This window comes from Cibotium barometz, chromosome 30 (assembly GCF_041138505.1).
Source record: "Cibotium barometz isolate CiBa-2024 chromosome 30, ASM4113850v1, whole genome shotgun sequence".
Taxonomy (NCBI): Eukaryota; Viridiplantae; Streptophyta; class Polypodiopsida; order Cyatheales; family Cibotiaceae; genus Cibotium; species Cibotium barometz.
The window spans coordinates 43,041,670-43,066,397 of record NC_141075.1 but is presented as its reverse complement, the minus strand read 5'-3'; the positions used below and the strand labels follow the sequence as shown (position 1 = coordinate 43,066,397).

General features: G+C 40.2%; 1 protein-coding gene across 3 annotated transcripts in view; it reads right to left on the bottom strand.

Annotated features, from left to right (window-relative positions):
• Positions 1–1,222: 1,222 nt before the first annotated feature.
• LOC147621522 (exosome complex component RRP41 homolog) overlaps positions 1,223–24,728 on the bottom strand; it is a 54,651-nt gene continuing 31,145 nt past the window's right edge. For 2 of the 3 annotated variants that reach the window (XM_086824283.1, XM_086824282.1), the window contains one exon: positions 1,223–1,942. In XM_086824283.1, coding sequence (XP_086680409.1) covers positions 1,856–1,942 — 87 coding nt within the window. In that variant the 3' untranslated portion in view covers positions 1,223–1,855. Of the gene's footprint in view, positions 1,943–2,023; positions 2,127–24,728 lie in introns of all 3 variants that reach the window. The other variant, XM_086824284.1, reaches the window with a different exon arrangement.

The following is a 24,728-nucleotide window of genomic DNA, read 5'->3' as shown; positions in this document are numbered from 1 at the left end:
CTATGTCACTCGTGTGATGTTTGTGGTCACTTAGCTCATACTCACTCAGAGGTGGGCTTGGATCTACCAATAATAAGGGGCGTGCACTTATCCTTCCCTACGAGGCGGTGCCTCTGATGGGGTCGAAATGTAGTCATCACCTATCACATCAAAGAAGCTATTGTGGTAACTATGATGGCCCAAGTACGAGCAGCTTTCACCTATCTTTCACCTCCCAATGGGTCCTCTTTCACTACATCTAGCAATGTGAAATCTAGTCGGATTGGTTCCGGAGGCAAAGGCTCCAAAACTGGTTCTATTTGCAACCTCCTAGTGAGTCCTCTTTCATTGCATCTAGTAATGTGAAATCCAGTCGAATTGGTTCTCGAGGCAAAGGCTCCAAAATTAGTTCTATTTGTGGCCTCTTAAAAATGGTTACAAGTTTGTTTGCTACCTCGGGAAAACTTTGACTGGGTCTATGATTGGCTTAGGGATAGGATGTAGGATACACTCAAACAAGGTTAGTGATTCGCACTTGACCACTTGCTTAACACTGTCTCAAGTTTAGCCTAGACCTTCCTCACAAGCTCTTAGGCTTGTTTCATTCTCTCGTTCTCTACCTTATGTCTCAAGGTTTGCCATTGAGAGCTTGATTCTTCTAAACGACGTTCCCATGATGAAATAGTTTGCGTGGTACTTGATAGTGGGGCAAGAATAAATGTCATTAATGCAATCTACAAATTCCCAGGGTTCTAGAAGCCTACAAAGCCATCACGGTTGTCCATGGATATGTAGATCATGTGTTGTTTATGATTGGTGAGGCAACTATTTCTAGTCTTCGAGAAGAAAAGGACATGGTCAATTACATGTCTCCTAACCACCATTGATGCTCGTCCTCTAAACATGGTGTCCACCTCAGTAGAAAAACATATTATGTACGTGTAGGTTTTCAACACACAAAGATGATTGTAATCTCTACTTCTAATTACAAGACTTCCATGACCAGTGCACTGGATAAATTCCATGATTGAATCGCCCCCAAAAACATTAAAAGTTGGCCCATTATGCATCCAATTTGCATTGACAATCACATCTGCAATTTTATGCTCACAACTCTGAAGTCTAAAGTGACGAAACAGGTGGAATAGCTTCTCTATTGCAGGCAAGGAGAACCAAATTCCACCAGTAAGAAAAGTGCATACACTTACCATCTAAAATACTTCTTGAAGACCAAACAGAAGAGGAGAGAACGGGTTGATGAAAAGGATGAAGAAGGTCCACAACAAGAAAGTTATATCCGTTACATAAGGTTGTTTCTGTTTTTAACCTGACAATCCTTCAATTTTCATAAAGATAGGGAGCAGCTCAATGGCACTCCATATATGCTGCTAGGCAAAGGATTAACATTTACTCAGTTGAGTGCTCTCTTGCCCATCTTCTTAAACCACTTCTTGTTTTTCTGTTCTACCAAAGTTACATCATACCAAAATGCCAACCCAGCAAGCATTGCATGATTGTGCAGATCACATGCCCATATTAGTGCTCTATTACCTAACCATTTCAACCATATGAAGCACAACTTCCACATGTTTCTATTAATAAGTTTCTTCAACCCCTAGTGAGATAGATAGGCTTTTATCCAATTGGTGAAACTCTACGTCAGAATGGACATGGCGTTGTCTGTTATAATTCAGCATTCAAAAGATTGATGTTCATCTCAAGGTTTTAAGGTTTTAAAGAAGATTGATATAACCACATGTAGTAACCAGAGAGGGCTTTTTGGGCGGTCATCTAAAGAAAGCTCTCAACATTCCCTCATATTTTGGAAGAACTGGAATGGAACCATTTCAAAAGCATTTGAGACAAACAGAGCACATTAAATCACTTTTGTTGCTGTGACAACCCATAGAAAAGGACCAGTCTGTGAAGGAAACCATACCACTTCATCATCTTTTCTGTATAACTGCAAAAGTATCATTAAACGTCACATAACCCAAACATCAAATCGACAAACCCTTCTAATACCAAATTATTTCGAGCATACCCTGGCTGATCTGTCAAAGTAGGATTATTTAATCACATCTCCAGCATCAAACCTTCACCACATCTCTTGCGAAGGCCAGCTCTTTGGTGTTTTCCAATAATACCTACAACCAATAGCTTATTCAAACTGTGTGTGTGTGAGTGTGTCTGTGTGTGTGTGTGTGTTCCAATAATTATGCTCACTCCAAATTATACCTACAACCAATAGCTTATTCAAACTGTGTGTGTGTGTGTGTGTAGAAGCTGCTTGGAATTGCCACTGGAGACAAAATTCATGAGACATACTAGGGGACAAGAAGGTCATACTGACACTTCTCACATTCTTTTTCCAAGTGCAGGTCAGCGCAAAGCACAAGAGACACATGAAACGGATGAGAGGATATACCACACAGTCGCTCCACAATAGCGTAGTTAGAGCAACCATGACCACATAAGACCCTCATAGCGACATCCAGATGGATTGCTGCCTCTAGGTGACCACATTTGATCAGCATAGACTTCAGACCTGACAGAGGAAGTCCCCTCAGGAGTCAGAGACCCATTGTCAGACATCCCCATCATAATCAGAAGCTCACTGCCCTGTTTGATCTCAACTGGGTCGCAGGAGATTCTCAGACGACTATGTACATTAGGGACTTCAGACCAACAGAAGAAGTCCCCTCAAAGGCCCATTGTCAGACATCCCCATCACAATCAGGCACCCACTGCCCTGTTTGATCTCAACTGGGTCACAGGAGATTCTTAGATAACCATGTAACCTATCAATACATAAAGGATATAGATCATAGTCACAGGGAATGGGCATTTTTAGACTCCGGAATGTTGGGGATGGCAGCATCTTCCCGTTCCCATTCCCGTCCCATGTCACTCTATAGTCACATGGAATGGCCATCCTCAATCTTTTCCGTCCCCGTTCCCCGTCCCCATTTCACGTCCCATGTGACTATGATATAGATTCCCTCATATCACTAGAGACTCTATTCCCTTTCTTTTTTCTATGTTATCTAGTAGGATTTTAAAGATGCCTCATGCAGCTTTTATCCCAGAGGCCAGTTTGCCCCTTACACACGTTAACACAGCTTTCTTTATTGAGATGCCTAGATGCCTATTTTCAGCTCCCCGAAGCATTTCATCATTTACCATGCCCTTCTTCGTCTCTGACTGCCTAGGTATCCACTCTAAGCCCTTTCTCCTTTGAACCTTGTCATTGAATGCTACACCACTTAAACATGCTACTACATGCAGAGATCTTATCAACATCTATAGGCCCTAGGGAATGGGTCATGGGTCACCATTCCCCCCACCCACTAGGGATCAAGATTCTTCCATACTAGTGGATCACAGGCTGGAGATAAGCAGACTCAAACCACTAGCATTTGCCACAGAGTAAGCCACCATCTCTCAGGCCTACCTGAATGCTTCTACCACAGAGGCCAACGATAGACAACTCCCCTCCGAACACGGCCTACCGTGCTCTCCAAGGGAGCAACTATCCCCAGCCAACCCACGACCCCTTAGGGTGGCCAAGATAGGCCTATAAATACACCCCTTGCCCCCCAAAAGGAATCATCTCACGGATTTCCAGCGAGCACAAAGCAAAAGAAATTGGAAAGCAAGGGAGCAATCTGGCAGCCAGCATTTGCTTCCGGATCTGGGATCAGCAGCAACTGGCTGAGATCAATAGGGAATTGATTATCTTTGTACTACGAACAATTCAATTGTACTTTTATTCATAGTAAATGATACAGATTAGTGTTACAATTACTGATTACTTGTATGTGTTGTGTTTGCTTGTCGCTGATGTAGCCATACATATGGTAGTGATGTGTGTGAACACACTTAGGACCAGCCAGGGCACTTTTTCCATCTTTATTAGGAGGCTTTGTCCCCCATGCACGTGAACACCCTCTTATCCACTTACTCGGTGTCCTTATTCCCTCTCTCTCTCTCTCTCTCTCTCTCTCTCTCTCTCTCTCTCCCCCCACTGAGTTCACTATGTGTGTTTGTGTGTGTGTAGCTGTTGCTCCAAACCTATTGGAAAAGAGGGCAATGAAAACCTGCAAGCAGCAAGCTCACTCACACAAGGAGTACACAGAGAGGCAGCAATGCAGCAAAATGACGTGAAGTAGTATGCACATCATAATGATAAAGTGAAGGTACAACAAAGCCTAAACCATAGTGGATTTGCTTTCACACCTCACATGTCTAGGGGAAAAAAAGCTGTAAGGGATAAAAAGTGCTCTTGGTAAGCCCCTGTTCACATGTGGCACTACACAGCATAAAATGCTTTCAAATCTCCCCTTAGTGGTAATGTGAACTTGAATCATCAGCTTTGTTTGCAGAAGCATTAGAAGAGTCCACTGCCAAACCAGATTTCTCTTTGGCCTGTCTCTTCTTGCACTAACTAATGTAGTGCCTTGGCTTTTTACAATAATGACATTTTCCCTTCTTCTTGGGCTGATCTGTATTACTTTTTCCTTTGTTTGATGGCTGTCCAGAATCAACCTTGCACTGATGATAACCACCTTTTGCTTTGCCCTTGCCTTTGCCATGAGCTGCAAAGGCCTGATCACTGCAAGGAACCATGGAAGACTTATTCTTCGTAGTTTTCTCTTCTCGCAAAAGCAAACTCACCAACCCCTCAAACTTTAACACTAGTTCTGTAATTGGACACTAAAGTGTCCTGAGGACACTAAAGTGTTCTGAAAAGTTAGCATTTTTCTTCAATTTCTGTGGGCAATCTATTAAGAGTTTTGAAATGCTTAACATCCACAGATGTTTCTCAAGACCCAAAAAATCTTTGAGATTTTTTAAATTACACTTTTCTTAGCTTTTGCAAGGTAATATTTTAATTTTCTTAGACACATGCTGATAAAACGCATGATTTTTACTGTTTTCAAATTGCTGTTTTCAAAATAGTAGTAATTTGGACATAACTTTTAGAAGGGACATAGTTTGATCATGAAACTTGGCTTGATGGAAATCCCATGATGTAAACTAAATCTTGGAATCATCTCAATTATTGGATAAATTTTTGACTCGCTAATATTGAAATGACATTTTTTATACAGGTGGAGCATGAATTTTTCTCCTTCCATATGCAAGCTAATAATGTAAAACTTGAGGTGCACCCATGTTATATAGGGTAAATACTACTTTGTTTTGAATTTTTCAAAACTTTAGAGCCACTTTTTGGGCCTCTTCTCATACATGGCCTTTTGCGCAACCTGTTTTTAATACATAAAATGTCTAATTATAAGCCTAATTTTGATTTTCATCAAAGGGGAAAGCTATGTAAGTGCATTATTTGTTGTAACTATAGGTGTAGACTACTTGTGCAAGCATAGTTATGATTAGTTTTTGATAAAAGATGATTAAATTTTACATTTTTATTTTTTACAGTTTTTTTAGAACTAGGCGATAAGAACCTACTTAAGTGGAGGCCAAGTTAGTGTCATACACATCAAATTATGGCTTATTTATCTCATCTCAAGCATGAAAACCAATAATCAACATTCTCATTGATAGGGCTACATTATTTTTTAGTGGCGTGATTGACTTTTGATAATACGCGTTACTTTTGCTGATTTCATGCAACTTTTTTGGAAAAAATTCTAGAAAAGGAAAATGATTTTTTTGGTGAACTTCTACCTCCTTGGACTGATGTATGCTATCAAAATATCTTGGGAAAAATGCTATTGATATCATTGGATTTTTTTTTTTAGAGAATGATGCTTGCATATTTGAAAAAATCCTGAAAAATGTTCATTTTCAAGACATATGCTATTTTGTTGCTTATGTACTTCCAAATAAAAAGGCATTTTATATGTTTAGCATTTTTTACATAAGCATAGGGTTATGTTCTACATGCCCAATGAAGCATTTTGGTTTTTAAAGCCTACATTAGGAGTTTGATTTTTTTTCGCAACCCCCAAAAAAGAACACTCAAGTGTCCTATTTTGGTACCAAACTAGTGTTAAAGGACCTTGTTGCGTGACGAGTGAAGATCAATGCAAGGATGCAACAAAAAGATACTTAGGGCTCTTGTAAAGAGTTCCAAGTTGTAGATGAGTGTGGGAGTGGGTTTGACAATAATCCCACATGGGAACTTTTGGGAGTTTTAGAGTTTTTGTATAAAAAGTGGCTCATTTGAGAGCTTATGGACACATTGGGCAAACTCATGTTTGAGCTCTCTTGAGACTAGCTCTCCCTCTTTTCCCATAGAGGTGCAAGCTCTTCTCTCTCCCCATCTACATTGATGTAAGTTCTATTTTTGTTAATTCAATGCAATGAGTTGATGATTGTCTCTCTTCTCATGTCAATTCTCTAGTGTGCATGTTTCTTATTGATAGCTTCGAGGTTTGTGTGCATGCTAGGGAAATGAGTATTTGAGAATGAAGAATGCTTTGATCTTGTGTATGCAATAGCTAAGCTTTCTTCTTGTTTGGATGCATGAATGAGTGGGATGTGGAGTTGAGTGAGCAATAGCAAGATTGAGCTTGTGTGTGTGTTAAGTCTATGTCAATGGTAGTAGTATTCTTAGCATTCTCTCCATCAAATGGATAAGCTTTTGTGCACCGGTACGGGTTGAATCCCTAGCTCCGAAAGGGATGCAAATCCCATTGGATTGAGCTACATGTGGATCATACTACTCTTGCTACAAGTGAGAGAGTTTTCCATCTCTCCATTGGCGCCGCTGCCGGGGAGTAGACTCAAATCCGGTTGAGAGTGTGTGGAAACCACCACTATTTCCTCTTTTGGTTGCAAAACCATTGAGTGATTAGGTTAAGTTCGGGTGTGCGATCCCGGTGTGAGTGGATAAGGTTAGGATACGAAAAACCCATTGAGCGGTTGAGGTTTCTCTCGCATTGTTTTTTATGTTTTATTGCTTTTATGCTTTTTCAAGTACCGTTCATTATGCTTTCCTTCATTGTTGTTTGTCATTTCATGCTTTCATGCTTTTCGCTAACATGTATGTAATTAGTAAAAAATAATGCTCGGCCAAGGATTACTTGTTTCTTCATTATCTCGGTAGGCATGACCAAAAAAATGCTCACCCAGGGCCGTTTGCAGCATAGATAACACTTTGGTATTCTTGTTATTGATGCCTTTTACTCTCAAAGGAGAAGTGGTCCACTGCTTAGTGCAATCATATTAAGCTTGTGGAATCTACCGTTGGGATCTTGGCTACACCCCAAACTTCAAACACCAAACGATGCCACACATAGCGTAGGCGCCCACGCTCCATAGAAACGCTCCATAGAAAATACAATCTTATATTGATCAGCTGGCCAACCGGTGGCTGCTGGCTCGCAAGGAGGTGAAGACGAAGGGCCGTTGAAGGGAGTGAAAGGGGCGCAAAGGCCGTGTGGAAAGAGAGTAGGCGGGCTCACCAAAGCGTAGGAAGAGAAGCAAAAGGCGGTTGTGAAGGCGAAGGGCTGGCCGCGTGGAGAGGGCTAAGCACGACTGGCCGGCAGCTGGAGGCGCAGCAGCAAAGAAGGAGTGAAGGCGGCGGCTGCACGACCTGCGGGAGAGGTGTGGAAGGCTGGCCGCAAGAAGAGTGTTGTCGGCCTGCTGGCTAGCGAATAGCGCAAGTCAGGCGTGGAGGCAACTGGGTGCAGGCTGGCTGAAGCAAACGACTGCAGCAGTGCGAAGGCGAACGCAGAGGAGGAGGAAAGCGTGCAAGAGGCCGAAGCGGTGGTTGCGCAGCAGCATAAGCGGGCAAGAAAGCGGCGAGCTTCAGCTTCTCAGTGGCCGGTGGAGTGGAGTCGGCTGGCTGAAGCTAACGAAGGCGACTGCAGGCAAGGAGGTAGCGAAGTAGCCGGCGAAGCCACGCAGAGAAAGCGAGGAGGTGAGGAAAGAAACTACGCCTGGAAGCGTAGAGGGCGGCGGCTGCAGCTGGGGAGCCAGCTGGCTTTGATGGTTGCAGAGAAGACTCGAGCAGGCACGTGAAGCCGGCGAAGAATCCGGAGGAGATAACGATAAGGAAAGAAAAAAAAAGAGGTTAGTATTTTTTCTTTTTTTTTAATTTGTTATTTTGTTTTTGTTTTTGTTTTAAATAAAATAAATAAATAAATAACCATAAAACAATAAATTTTTTTAAAAAAAAAGAGAAAAAAAAAGAGAGAAAAGAAAGAAAGAAAAAAAAACAAAAAAATAATTTTTGTGTTTGTATTTTGAGTCCATATATTTTGTAATTTTTCATTTTTTTAAATTTCTGTAAAATTTTGCATAATTAGTGTAACTTGCATTTTTTTAAATTTTTGTAATTTTGTGCATAATTAGTATTTTTGTTTAATTAGTAAAAAAATTAAAAAAATATTTAAAAAAAAGAAAGAAAAAGAAAAAGAAAAATTCTGTAAATTATGTGTTTTTTTTTGGAGTCCATATTCTTTGCATATTTTGCAATTTTTTATTTTTTTTTAATTTCTGTAATTTTTTGCATAATTAGAATAACTTGCATTTTTTTAAAAAATTTTGTAATTTTGTTCATAATTAGTATTTTTTAGCGTAATTCATATTTTTGTGTAATTAGGAAAAAAAAGTAAAAAAATAAAGAAGTAAAAAAATAAAATTAAAAAAAAAGATAGTTACACACACATTCATGTTAGTTGCATTTAGTGGTTAGGTAGGGTAACAAAAAAATAGATAGTTACACACACATTCATGTTAGTTGCATTTAGTGGTTAGGTAGGATAACAATATATATATATATATATATATATATATATATATATATAAACATAAATATATATATATATATATATTTAAAAAATAAAAAAAATAAAAACAAAAAAACAAAAAACAAAAACAAAAAAAAACAAAAAAACAAAAAAAAAACCCAAAAAAATTTGACCTTATGTACTTGCGGTCGAGACGTCTTATAGACTCTGCCATAGGGCCTAGGGCACCTTCTAGAGTACCTACGCACGAAAGTGGGACCCAATCAGTAGGGAATTTGACAGATATTACTGAAACCTTTTCCGAATCCCAATCTGATACCCTTTTCAGAACAACTAGCTCATTGTCCATGGACAATCTAGGGCCGTCAAATAGTCATCCCTTAGCCCCAAATAGAACACTCACAAGATCTTTTAATCCATTTGAAGCCGACACCATGGGGTTAACACTCAATGTAAGACTCCAATATGTCTACACGAATGCTCAAGGTTTAGGGATGCTCAACAACGGTATCTTGTTAAGATCGCAGACTTCTTCTCAGAACTTAATAGAGCACCTCTAGTCAATGACCAGGGTAACATGTACATGGGTGGAGATGGTGTTCGCTACGAAGTCACCTACCATCCAGAGAATGTAGACAAATTAGGAGAGCTCTCTAAAAGCGAGTTCTTAGACTTATCAAAGCTTTCCAGAGCAAGGGAGTCTAGAGATGATTGGCTCAGTGAGCCGGACATGCCAGGACCAATGCCCAGTCCTCAAAGCCATCCATAGATGATTTACTTCTTGTAGATCTAAATTTGGAAAGGGATAGGAAAGGCAAGAGCAAAATGGATCAGGGGACTGAGAACCAATGGGAGTTTGTACGACAAATTCCAGTGACAAAGGTCTTACAGGATGACTCACTTCAAGAGGTCTATAAGGACTCTTTAGAGGGATATTATGCCACAACTAGATTGCCAGAGCTAGATCTTCCTCTAGCACTTGTGATAGTAGTTGAGAAGCTTGCAGAACACATGAACCGAATCGTTGATAAATGGGCCAATGAATACCGAACCTTAGATTGGAAGGAGATTCGGGAGCTCACGTGGAAAGGACAACCATTATTCATGGAAGTGTTCTCAACAAATACAGCTAAACCAGGAGAGACAGCCTTTCTTGGAGAAACTGTTGCTCCTCCCCTACGAGAGTTCACTAGAGAGGAACCCTCAACATCAAAGTGGACCACTGCAAGTAGCCCAACTCTAGCACCAAGATATTGTCCTGCACCAAAAGTGCGACCACTAGTCACACCACAACAACGTTTCTCTCACTATGACAATCGGAGGGTAGGGGAGCCAACTCGGCCTCCCATAAATGCACCTCCTGAAATGCGGGTGACAAGGTCTTTGGAGGGATTGGTGAGGCTGGTAATAGGAGACCCACACCAATTTGGGAAGCATGTGGACCATCTTACCAAAGAGAGGAACAATTCCCACTGAGAGTGAGAGGCCGTAGGCCCTATGATGAGTATTCAAGACAAGTAAGGCCATCAACTCTTCAGAAACTGGTAAAGAAGTACGAAGGGTCGGGAGATCCATACGACCATGTAGCAGCATTTAGGCAAGCAGTTCGAGCTGAGCAAGTGGCTGACAAGCATACTCAAATTGAAGGATTTGGGCTTACTCTTGAGGGAAAGGCCCTTGCTTGGTTTCAGGCACTAGAGGCTTCAGACAAATCTTCTTTACGAGTTCTGGAAGAGAGATTCATTGCTGCTTTTTCCTTGATGGGGATTCAACATGACACAGTAGCAAACATCTACTCTTTCAAGCAAGGCGAGACAGAGAGTGTTAGAGATTGTGTAAATAGAATGAAGTAGTACATTAATCGTTGCCCAGAAGATGAGAAGCCCACCCAGAGTCGATTAATTTCTCTCTTCTTAAAAGGACTCAAAAATTCAAGTGGTGCAGTGCGTTTAGAGACACTAGAAGGTGAGCAAATGCCTAACTTCATTAATGGAAGTCGTCTCAAGAAATACAATGAACCATTAACTGAAGCCATGCTTCAACAAATGCATACTGCACAAACACGGAAAGAAGCACTTCACCTACTTAAACGTCAGGCTCAAGAAGAGGCTAAAGCTAGAGTTACAAAAGCCAAGGAGCGTCGCAAGGCTTCTATGTTGGCCTTACAGTTGGCTACTGATGAACCATATGTCGATCCATTCAATATTCAAGTGTGCCTTCATCTTCATGAGACTACCTACTTTGTCTTTGCCTTAATTGACTCTGGTGCAGATTATAATGTTCTCTCGTTTGACACATGGATAGCCTTGGGACAACCAACACTTGTGCACATTCCTATTGACTTACGAAGTTTCTCAGGTGAAGATAACCCTATAGAGGGAAAATGTGTCATTATAATGTCCATTCAGGATCACCAAATGTCTGTTCCCTTTTATGTGGCAAGTAAGTCCAAGGCAGTGGTAGAGGCTGTTCTCGGTCGATCATGGTGCTACCAATTGCTCATTAGATTGGAAGAATAGACAATACAAATTGCAAATTGATTCTGATTGCATTCTGGAATCTGCTACTCCATGAGCTTTATCATGTCAAAAGGGTGGTGTTTCTACCTTACACAACCCACTTTCAAAATCTGCTCTTGAAGCTCCAACACAAATGATGTGGATAATCGATGAGTCCTCAAGTGAGGGCCATGGCTGGCATGTTCCAACTACTTTAGTCACTACTCAAAGAAGGCCAGGCAAGAAGGAATTATCAATTTGGCTACCCAAAGATGCGTACAAACTTGTACCATCTAGCCTAGTTGCTAAGCCTCCTAAAAAGCACATCTTTTCCAAGCCTAAACCTCAGATTGTTACTTGTTGGGTCCCAAAGCATGTTCTTAAAGCACAAGGCTATTATGAGGGTGCAACAGCACTTTGGCTTTCCTAATGCCATGGTTTGCTAGGGGTAAAAGAGTGTATCAGAAAGATTCCAGAAGCCACCCTTGGTTTTCCATATCAGTGGGTGCAAAGGAAATCAACACAACCTCTTCAAGATAGGATAGGTGGTTGTGATAGCACCTACAAATCTTCTTGTGTCAACCTTCCCAAAACAAGTATTAAAACACCAGTTGTCTCAAATTCTCCATGTTATACAATTCCACCATCAACTTGTGTACCTAGATAAGTCCAACTTCACATGAGTCTCCTTTGAGCATAGATTCTAGCACTTCAATGCCTAAATCCTCTTATCTTGCTCAAATTCCTTGACAATTGCTAACCTTCCCACCTCTTAAGAAGGACATACCCAAAACCAAAGATAAGGCATTAACACTACAATTGAAGCTCTTTGGTAGATCAGTGTTTGAATAGTGTGGTTCCTTATGCCTTTAGAGGATTGTGTTCTTTTTGAGATGATCTTGTCTACAATGTTTTTGATTGGGATTGTAATGATGGATATGAGTGTTTCTAAATTTCATTGTTCTACACCCAGATACCTCCTGATGGATACTTGGCGCGATACATGTCCACCATGCATTGACCCTGATAGTACTCGACCAGAACATCGCGGGAGTTATAGTGCTCCTAATTTTCAAACTCATTCTAGGTACTTCTATGCTCCCTTAGGTGAAAATTGCTGTGGGCATCACTTTGTCACGTTATTCTATCAACAGCATCACCCATTTCCACATTGTCAAAAGTGTGCACGACTCGTATTAGGAGAAGCTTCACACATTTGCTGGATATGCCGCTCTTACTTTAGACGATATGGCACAGGCTTAATGAAACAAATTGTGGGAATTACACCCAACGCCATAATCTTCTTAATGTGAGAATACCAGAGAGAGGACCAAATCAACGTAGATTACCTGAGGAGGTTCAAGCACAACAATGGAGGGATACATGCTTAAATGACTTGCAACCACCGATCTTGCAAGCCCTCCTTCCCCCAGCCACATCATGTCAATTTTGGATCAATACGAGTACCTATATTGCGCAGTTTCAAAATCGAAATTGTCTGCTTAACCTTCCCATAGAACCAATGCCATATTTTAGCGAGGAAGCACTCCTTCCTCTACCACCTTCTCCAGAGGCCGGTTTTTGTGAAGGGTTGTCCCTGCATCCTGAAGTAATTGATACCATCTTTCCAGCAGAAGTGGACACGGATCCACCACCAGCGCAAGGGTAAGCTCAGCGACTCCACAATAAGATCGACAAGCCACGACACTTTTCTCCCACTGGGTTTTTCCCCTCGGCTATATTCGGTGATTGGCACCAATAAATTTTATTCCTTTCTTTTCTTTTCTTGTTTGTTAATAAACATTTTGCAGAGATCTCAGCTAAACAAGAGCATACAAACACGCCCCAACAGTCCACCTACCGTGCACACAAATTAGGAAGGGGGGAGACATGCAATGCCTACAAAAAGCAAAGAGAAGCAATCTGCACAACACCAGCAATGCAGCAATGCAAACGCACAACATCAACGAGCTCTACAACAGGTGTATTCAAATCATATTCTTTTGTTCTTTATATACTTTTAACTTTTGGATATATTATTTGCATGTTCACACACAGTTGACTGGTTTAAGTTTTAGATTAGTTGTTAAAATATGGTGAGTAATTTCTAGATTCTTAGAGGACTTAGTAGAAGGTAATTCTATTTGAAGACAGTGTAGGATATATACCAACGGAGTATGCCAAGTTCTTATGCTCTCAAGGTATATTAGTTATCCCTAGTGGTAGCTACCTCTTAGGTATGGGCTAGGTGCTAGGATTAATATAAAAAAAAAATTACGAAAAAATATGCCCTAAAAAATATATACAAGTGAATCGAGACATGACGTGTCTACAACCATGTGGAATGCTTGGTAGGACCTGGGGTTGTCTTAGCACCTTGGGGCCGATGCCTTGGTTTCCATGGGATGAACACTGACGTCTAAAAGATTCCGAAAAAGACCTTAAAGAACTCTATCGCCTTCATAGATGTTGGTAGGATTCTGGGGTACATTATGGGCCCTCGAGACCGATGCCCTCATCTTCATGCGGTACTCCTTATGTCATAAAAGAAAGAAAAGGGTCTGTCGCCCTTGAGATACTTAGCGGCCTTTAGATTCTCTTGGCGGAGGTCTCTTGGCCATTGCTTGGGTCTCATTGGGATGGAATCTTCCTCTTTATCATCTTGAGTTTGATTTTTTTGCGAGCTTTTTTGGCGAGCTTTTTGGAGATAAGATAGTTTTATGCGAGCTTATAAGAAAAATGATACATTTTGGTGAGCTTTTATATAGTAAGTATTTATGAAAGAGAAATAAATACATTCACATACATACATACATACATACATGCATATTCTCAAACATACCTACCTACCTACCTACCTACCTACCTTCCTACATATATACCTATATACCTACCTACCTACCTACCTTCCTACATATATACCTACCTACCTTCCTACATATATACCTACCTACCTACCTACCTACCTTCCTACATATATACATACATATATATATACACACATGTGTACAATACATACATACATACATGCATGCATACTCCCAAACATATACATGCATGCATACATACATACCTACATACCTACCTACCTACCTTCCTACATATATACACACATTTTATGTCAAAGAAACTTAAATATAGGCACAAATATACCTATCTATGTACCTTTCTTCTAATACATACAATTTATGAGACAAGGATACTTCAACTTTTCATACATACTCAAAGACCAATATTTATTTCAACACAAGTAAAAACAAGTATACCCGGTTCATATTTTCTTACAAAAAGATTGAGTTCACATTTCCTTTACAAGAACATATATGGTTGGTACAACTCCTTTACCATCGCGTTGCAAGCTATCTACAATAAGACTTTAGAGTACGTGACAGTATACTCCATCCCAAAGCAAGACAAAAATATTGGGTTCAAATTTTCTTACAAAAAGATTGACTTCACATTTCCTCAAGCTTAAGTAGGCACAAACATGAGAGGCTTGATTAAAGCTTAAGTATAGGCACAAACATTCTTGCTTCGAGGACGTAATAATATAATGTCCACATGCTCTGGTGATAGTGTTGGTTGATGCATTACCATATCCTCATTCTTATGTAATCCCAAAACTCACAAGAAGACAAAATAGGTATGCTTACATGCAACGTAAGACTTTCCTCTAGATTCTCTTTGCATGAAATCAGGACATGTACACCAAGGTTGTACCTTGATGTGTATAAAATAGTCCTCTCCACTCTCACATGCCAAATGAAAAATAGAGTAGGGGGACGGCTGCATTGCACTCTCATAAGGCTCTCATAAGGACGGCTGCATTGCACTCTCATTAAGGACGGCTGCATTGCACTCTCATTAAGGACGGCTGCATTGCACTCTCATTAAGGACTGTCGCTGTCATAGCCTTCGCACTACCAATCCTCTTTTCTGCTTCACACCGCATGCGATTCACCAAGTCCATGCCTGATGCTGGTCCTCGCAAAGACATCTTAAAGACATAACATTTATCATCAAGGCCACCTTGTCCTGGGAAACGGCTACCTTGTATAAATAAATAGCGAGATCTTCTCTGTATAAGAAGGATGCTATCAAAGCCCTCTCCTACTGGCATCAATTTTCTTTTCTTCTGGGATATAATGCATCTAAACCTAAAAAACATAATTTCACAATAAAGAGAGGACCGAATGTAGAAAAATACATCCAAATATAATTAAGTTACAGAATGAATACTCACCTCTGGTTTTCCACAAGAGGACTCAACTCCTCCAAAAAATTGGAGGACTCAACTCCTCCAAAAAATTGCAGAGCGCATGATCCCCAATACTTGTAGGTAGCTCATCATTTTGATTCATCATGGAGGAAAACAGCATATCCTTCACAATATTCATCTATATTTTTCGAGGACCTGCACTTATCTGGGCTTTCAACACTTGAGAAACAAACATTTTCACGCGGTCCAACATTGACCTTGAAGTTCTTGGCTGAATTGGATGTTCATGCAACCCAGCGTGGAGCATCATTCTTGTAATAGTTATGTCACGAGGCATTACGTAATACATAACACATCTACACACTTGCACACAGTGTGCTGAAATGATAAAACAAGGTGGAGCAATCACGATTGAGAAAGGTCATGGATAAATTTTTTTATAAAAAAATATACAAATATATATAAAAATTCTAAGTTAAATATGTATCTTTTTATATTAATTTATTATATGTATGTTTTAAATTATACATTTATTGGTTCTAAGTATTATATGTATCTTTTTATATTAGTTTTTTATATGTAAGTAACCTTTAAAATGAAAATAATATGTAACTGTCTATAGGCCCTATTTATTCATTGAGTTTGAATAAGAGAGAAAAAGAGAGAGAGACCAAGACCAGAGAGAGAAAAGGAAGACATAATCTAGATCTTCTCCTCCAGTTTCGAGCTTGGGCCAAGAAGGTAAGCACTCCAGCAACCCCAGATATCGTTTGAACACACCCTAAAGGACGTGGAAGGAGTGGAAAAATACTTTAAATAGTAGACGATTATTATTATTGACATCAAGGTTTATAGTTCGAGTTCCTATATTTATCTCCTATATGTATCTACATCTAACCAACAGTATTAATCATCCAAATGGAGACTCTCAACTCAGCGGTGGTGGAGGTGGAGATGGAGGTGGTCCAGGAGGCCGGTGTGATCTCTCCCTTGCTCCCCTGTTGCTCCGGCCAGTCCAGGCACCCGGCAGAGCCGGGGGATGGAGGTGGAGGTGGAGGTGGAGGTGGAGGTGGAGATGGAGGTGGTCCAAGCAGGTGTGATCTCCCCCTTGCCCTCCGTTGCTCCGGCCAGTCCGGGCACCTAGCGCAGACCATCCCCCGGCTCTACCGGGTGCGTGGACTGGCCAGAGAGGGGTGGCTATGGCTATGTCTGGCCGCCTGTTCTGATGGCTGGTTGCCTCCTATTACGCCAGGAATGCCTCTACACAACCTTCTTGTTTCATCAGCTGTCCTCTCAAACTGCCCTTCTCCGCCACCCAACGTCTTTAATCACCGACCTTGCCCACACTTACAATAGGCATTCTGTGGCGGTTTTCTACACCGTTAGTCTTCCGGTTGCCTCCGCCTTCGCCTCGGTCTCCACTTTCGCTTCCTCCTCCATGGCTCACAAGATCGGCAAGTTGACCCGCCGTAGGCCCTCTATATTATCCTAGTCAGTAGTACCCTTTGCATGTAAAAAAAGGGGGATGCTTCAAGGGGATCATGGCCATCCGAAGACTGAAGACATGTGTTATGGCTAAGCATCAAATTTTAAATATTTAACGAGATAATATAGCATAGAACTATATCATCCTTAAAATTTTACAAGCTCATGGGATTAGGTATGCAACAATGGATAGTAATGAGTATGCTCTTCTATTTAATCATGCTCGCACAATGGGGTGTGTGGCATACGGGTAAGGATAGTAATGGGCTATTTTTCTATCAATAGGGACAAATAACGATGAAAAAATCGTATTCATTAATTAACCAAGCAAGAGACATCGTGTAAAACATTATTTTATTAAGTTCGAACTTTAATCTAAACGTTATTCTATTAATCTCAACAAGCTTGTTTCCATCAAATTACAGTTTTTTTTCGGTTTCCGTCATCTCTTCCTCACCGCTTCGACGCTGTGTTTTAGAGGCTGAGATCGTCGCTTGTGGCACGTGCAATATCTCATTCTACGACATTTCAGAATAGGCAAGATGGTTAAGGCTCCTCTTAGGAAGTGCAAAATATATCATGTGGTCATTGTTGAAGGCACAAAAGAATACCGATATAGTAGAGAGCAATCCATTGAAAACACAAAAGCTTAGACAGCTCAAAGCACAATATTAGGTGAAAAATGTGAGAAAGATAGAGTTAGAAAATGTGGGAGAGATAGAGTTGGAAAGATTTTCAAATTAAACAAGATTTGATAAATTTTTAAAAATTTAAGAAAATTTGATAAATCTGAAAGAAATTACAATAATAACAATGAGTGGCAGTATTCAAGATGCATTAACTAGTTACAACAGGGCACTCCCAAGACTAGTAAGCATGTTGGGAATACCCAAGTCGGCACTTGCAAGCTTGGAAGACCAAGTGGCGGATTGCCATGAAAACGCGGGTGTGCAAGGGGAGATCAAGGCATGCCTCTCCTCCGTCGAGGCGCTCGCGGTCTTTGCCGTCTCCGTCATGGCAACCAGCTCTCAATCTCAACGCATCAAGGTCCTCGATGCCTTCCAGCTTCCTGCATCCACTGCCGTTAACGTTCCCGCGGGCACCACCCACACCATTCTTAACGTTGAAACCATCAAGCAAGACCCCGACGAGAAGTACGTCACTTGCCACGATATGCTCTTCCCCTTCCGTCTCTTCTACTGCCACTACATCGACCAAAGCAGACTCTTCCTCGCTACCATCCAAGCGCAAGACGGAAGCCTTTAGGGAAAAAAACAAACAAAACAAAATTTGAGTGCGTTATCATGCAGGCATACGATCAAGGAGCCGCACAATGATCTCAGTGGTGGCTGTGGCGCCGTCTTCCCCACCGAAGAGGAGCATGTAACTCCTGAGTAGCTCCCGGAGGCCGGCGTTCTTTAGCACTTGGCAGGCCATGGGATTTCGCAACAGGCACAGATAGCAGCCCAAGAGGTGCTTGGATAGCTTGATACTGGCGGAGCTTGGCTTTTCTGAGGCTTGCACAATGAAAAAGAGGGTCATGCAGCGCTTGGATAGCTTGATACTGGCGGAGCTTGGCTTTTCGTTGAGAGGCGTCGATGGGGGATGGTCCTGCCAGTCCAGCCACCCGGCACAGCCGGGGGATGGTCTGCGCTAGCGCAGACCATCCCCTGGCTCTGCCGGGTGGCTGGACTGGCTGTTAGTCTTCCGGTCACCTCCGCCTCTGCCTCGATCTCCGCTTCCGCTTTCGCTTCCGCCTCCATGGCTCACAAGATCAGCAAGTCGACCCGCCGCCCCCGACCCGCCGCCCCGGCCCAAGGCGCCCGTCTATTACGACGTCAATGTCGTCCGCCCCAAAGAATACTGGGACTACTAATCCAGCAATGTCCAGTGGGGGGACCAAGATGACCATGAAGTTGTCCGTAAAGTTGGACGTGGAAAATACAGTGAAGTCTTTGAAGGTGTCAATGTGGTCAACAATGAGCGTTGTATCATCAAAATACTGAAGCCGGTCAAGAAAAAAAAGATAAAGGGAGAAATCAAAATTCTGTAAAACCTTTGTGGAGGTCCAAATGTGCCGGGTGCCTGGACTGGCCGGAGCAACGATCTCCCCCTTGCCCCCCATTGCTCCGGCCAGTCCAGGCACCCGGCAGAGCCAGGGGATGGTCTGCGGACCATCCCTCGGCTCTGCCGGATGCCTGGGACTGGCCGGGGCAACAGGCACCAGACAGAGCCGGGGGATGGTCTGCGCTAGCGCAGACCATCCCCCGGCTCTGTCGGGTGCCTGGACACTGGCCGGAGAGGGGTGGCTATGGCTATGCCTGGCTGTCTCTTCTAATGGCTGGTTGCCTCCTATTACGCCAGCAATGCCTCTGCACAACCTTCCTGTTTCATCAGCTGTCCTCTCAGACTGCCTTCCTCCACCACCCAACGTCTTCAATCGCCGACCTTAGATTGAGGAATGTAAATTAGGTTTGTCCTTGTTTCTATAGGTACCCATGACCTAGTTTGAGGAATTGTTTTACCATGGTTAGGACTAAACAAATAGCAAGCAATACTAGTGATGGAATCAAGATAGCATCTGTGGCAGCTTCAAAATAGAAAAAGGTTCTAAGGAACGCTCCAAGGAAGAGCTAGCTTGAACACTTGTACAAAAGAAGATTAAGGAGAGTATCTCAGAATGTGAAAGTGCTAAGAGAGATAAGAAAAGCACAAAAGGCCACAAACTTGTGTATCTTCAAGACTCCCTTCAAGAGGGTAGTTAGAGCTTTAAGTGAGTCATGTAGTCTCAGGCTTAGATGGTACAACATAGGTTCTGATTTCTTATTAAAAAGTGTTGAAGTTTTATTATTATTATTATTATTATTATTATAAAGAGTGCTTCATTGATGCCATGATGATAGCTGCCAATGCACATAGGGGAATTCTTATGGAGAGAGATACAATGACCCTAGTATCCTTCAAAAAATCCCTGGAGAGAGACTACCTTAAGACTTGAAGAATTGATATCCTAGCCATTGACCTTTTCCAAAGCCATGCAAACCTTCTCTTTGTGCAAATTGAAAAAGTGCATTCTAGCACTTTTTCCCCCTCCCCTCTTACTCCTTTTTAAAAGCTCTTATTCCTATATGTGTGTGTGTGTGTGTGTGTGTGTGTGTGTGTGCATGCGCGCACGCGCTCAAATTCTTATTGTCTTATTATTGCCATAAAGTTACTAATGCTTATTTTTCTCTAATTAAGCCAATGTTAAAATCACTTAAAATATGAGATATGGGGTACATCTTGAAAAATGAAGATAAAGATCATAAATTTGATAACTTTTCAATATTTTCAACATACAAGATGAGATCTAAACCAAGCCAAAATTTTAATATATGTTCTATCTATTGTTATATATTAATAAGAAGATTTTGGGAGTAACACCAAATTTATATTAAAGAAAGTTCTCGAGTTATGCTAGAATTTGTGCTCATTTAGAAATACAAGGACTACGAGTGTTAGTTCAGACTCATAAGGTACAAAAATAAATACACCTATAGTAAGCAATTTTTGACGAGTCTTTCTAATATTTTGAAATCTAATGTTGCTATTCTTTCTCTTTTTGGGTAGTATAGCACTTATTCTCTTTGAATTTTTCTCATTTTTTGGTGATGTGATAATTTTTCTTTGTAAAATAATGTTAGTGCTATCTAAATATAGCATTCAAAGGGTGTTATATGCAAGCATACAACCAAGTAAGTGATATTTTTAATAAAATTTCATATAACTGGGTGACCACTATCCTTATTTTTGATAAATAAATCACATCAATATCAAATTTATGTCCATTTTTTATGTTGTTAGATTTTTTTAAATGTTAAACATAGTATCTTAAAAAATTCATCTCATAGTATCAAATTTATGTCCATTTTTTATGTTGTTAGATTTTTTTAAATGTTAAACATAGTATCTTAAAAAATTCATCTCATTGAAATAATTTTTAGTTTTTAGCATAGTATATGGAAATTCAAAATGCAATTTTTGAGATGCCAAAACCTATGGTATCAAATTTTTTTGGCCACCTTGCACTTAAATGCCTTTGAGGTCTTTCATATTTTTTTAAGATTAAGCTCTAAAATGGGGTTAACTACTCAGAGAGAAAATGGGCTTGGTGTTCTGAAATCCTTTGGAGCTGTAAAGCACCAAGCTACATGAAAGTTTTTATCTGGAAGGTGCTTTGGGGGGGAATCCCAACTGGGGTCAAAGTGAAAGCTAGAGGGTTAGGTTCAGACATCTGTACAGGTTGTAGAATAGCAATAGAGGATTCACTCCATCTATTCTGGAATTGTCGTGCAACGAGGGGTCTAGCTGGCAAAATATGTAAGTGGATAAAGAGAACATGGAGGCTTCCCCTTAAAGTAATGGACCTGATCCTAGGGAGCATCTATTCTCCAAATACTACTATGGCAACAATTGTACAGTTGGTCAAATTTTGTTACCGGTGGTGGCCCAGTTCAACGACATCGTACAGAACAGTACTACACAGGCAATTTCTATGCTTGGCTCGAATGGGCAAGCCACACATTGAAACCATACTACGACGTGCAAGTGTGATAAGAGTGGCTCTTCAAAGGCGGAAGCTGCTCAGCTGAAGGTATACCTCAGGCCAACTCTTCCTGCTGTCAAAGACTTATGCTCCAATACATGAAATAGAGGATAGGCTAGATTTCCCAAGAAGGTACTCGACGGTTGTATCTCTAGATAAGGTTTTGTTGTTCCATTTCTCCCGCAGCCGATTTTTGTGTATACTTGAACCCCAAGTTTTGCAAGCAAGGAGTTCCTTTTTGGAAGATTAGCCCCCTTAAGGCACAAGTGGTGCTTAAGTCCCAATGTATATTCTTTGAGAAATCAATTTAACAATACCACTCACTTTTGTGAGTATTTAAAAAAAAAGATTAAGCTCTAAAATGGATGTCTTAAGAAACTACCTACATGCTAAGACTTTTCCCAAAACATCAAAAGAACAATTTTATGTCATGTTGAGCTACCAAACTAGTGTTAGTAAGGCACAAAAAATAATATTAGCATTAACATCTTTTTCAAAATGGAGAAAATCTCTTAGGTTATCTTCATGATATCTTTGTGGTAGAACTTTTTTCCTCTTGAATTTCTCTTTTGCAAATATATTCAAGCTTCAAGAGTGCATTATTGATTGTGTTGTTTGCCTTCTGTGAACTTCTTCAAGTTGAAATTTCCTTAGCCCTTCTTTTAACTCTTTGTTCTCATCTTTCTTTTTCCTTTTTAAATTCTATTGCTCCTCACATATCTCTTTTTTACAACATTTTCCCTCGTAACCCTCCCATGGATGTCTATCTCAAGAACTTCTGTGATTTTGATTTGATATTTGGCCTTCTTTGCCAAAGGTACTAGAAGGATGTCTCTCATTTTTTCATTTAACAAAATAAATAGCATGTGAGTAATAATTTTGTTCTTGATTTTTTGAAGGATACCAGGGGTCATTGTATCTCTCTCCCCATAAGGTTTACCCTATGTGCATTGGCAGCTATCATCATGGCATCAATAAAGCACTCTTTATAATAATAATAATAATAATAATAATAATAAAACTGCAACACTCTTTAATAAGAAATCAGAACCTATGTTGTACCATCTAAGCCTGAGACTACTACATAACTCACTTAAAGCTCTAACTACCCTCTTGAAGGGAGTCTTGAAGATACACAAGTTTGTGGCCTTTTGTGCTTTTCTTTTTTCTCTTAGCACTTTCACATTCTGAGATACTCTCCTTAATCTTCTTTTGTACAAGTGTTCAAGCTAGCTCTTCCTTGGAGCGTTCCTTAGAACCTTTTTCTATTTTGAAGCTGCCAACAGATGCTATCTTGATTCCATCACTAGTATTCCTTGCTATTTGTTTAGTCCCAACCATGGCAAAACAATTCCTCAATCTAGGTCATGGGTACCTATAGAAACAAGGACAAACGTAATTTACATTTCCCCATAACCCAAAGTTTCTTCATCATTGATACGTGCCACACTCAGTTTTGTTGGTTTGTTTGTGGCTGATGAGGGTTGGTTTGTGTGTTTGAGTCTAATGAATCAACTTCCTAAAATATATTCCATGGGAAAGAAAGTTGGATTGGTCATGCATCGAACAATGTCTGTTCATGTGGATTCAAGTTATTTGTATGAGAATGGAGAACGGGTAAGTCATAATCTCTCAAATACTTCCCTTTATGTATACATGTTATGTGGTATGCATATCCAAACATAATGTTTTCTCGTTATGGTAGGTGGATACATTGGCGCTTAGTATGTTCTATCGAGTAAATTGCCATGTCCCTATTATTGATCGCGAGGCTGGGCAAAATGTTTCAAAGAAGTTATTCAACGCTCAACGAAATTTCATTTTTGAGAAGAATAAGAAGCATCCATTCCAATGCACCATGGTCTTGGAGTGCTACATTCGAGGTGGTGCAGAAAGATCTCCTATGTTCTTTAGGTGAGACAATTTTCATTCTGTTCATTTTCATAGCTACTTTTTCAAAATACTTAGATGCACGTTTATGATTGCATTTCATTGTAGGTGGCTAGTGGAGACCTTCTCAAATGAAGGAGATGGTGTCTTGGACATTTTTGCGGGATGTAAAGGCTTGGGACGTGCATGCCAAGAGTTAAAAAGGCACTATATGGGGATAGAGAATGACATGGAGGTAGCCAAAGCATGTCTGGGAGATTTCTCATCAGAGCATAGGTCGAGATGACACGTAGAAGAATGCTATAATTTGTGGATCAAAAGACTTTGTAATCGAGATTGTCATGGTTTGGAACTTTAAAGATCGATATATACATTTTTTATCTTTAAAAGATTGTGTTTTATATTTAAGTAAGTAGAAAAGTATGTATGTATGTATATATGTTAGTGCATAGGTAGCTCTTATATGTATGTATGTATATGTATATGTACGAGGTGTATGAATTTAGGTAGATATATGTATATATATAATTATATCAATAAGTATGATGTGGATCAAAAGACTTTCTAATCGACATTTCCATGGTTTGGAACTTTAAAGATCGGTATATACATTTTTTATCTTTAAAGGATTGTTTTTATATTTAAGTAAGAAAGTATGTATGTATATATGTTAGTATGTAGGTAAGAAAGTATGTATGTATATATGTTACTATGTAGGTAGCTCTTGCATGTATGCATGTATATGTATATTTTGTATGTGTATATGTGTATGAGGTGCATGAATTTAGATAGTTATATGTATATATGTAATTATATCAATAAGTATGATGTGGATCAAAAGACTGAAATTTATATTGTTGATAATCTTTCAAAGCTTGTTATTTATATGTAAGTAAGTTCTTGGTCCTTTACAAAGCTCATAGTAAGTTCTCGGTCCTTTGCAAAGCTCGGACTACTTGTTCATTGCTCCAAAAAGCTCGGCAAAAAAAGCTCGCAAAAAAAAATCCCCCTATCATCTTTTACACACACCAAATGAAAAAAAAAAAAAGTTGTCCAATCATCATTGCTCATATTTAGGAGTAGATTTGCCACTTAGGAATAACTTAAATACTTGTAGGACATTGAGACTGCGGTCATAACCTGTGGTGTGCAAGCACACTTGTCTTTGCATAGCATATCTATCACTTAGTCTCACTTTGACTAGTTTTTACTCACCTCTTTTAGCACTCTTTAAAACTCTAATCAGCCTTTCACTTGTATGCTCACGTGTGAAATTGTCATTGCTGGTTTTTTTTCAATAAAAGGCTTTACTTGTATCCATTGTTTTTTGCAGCTCTTGCTTCTAC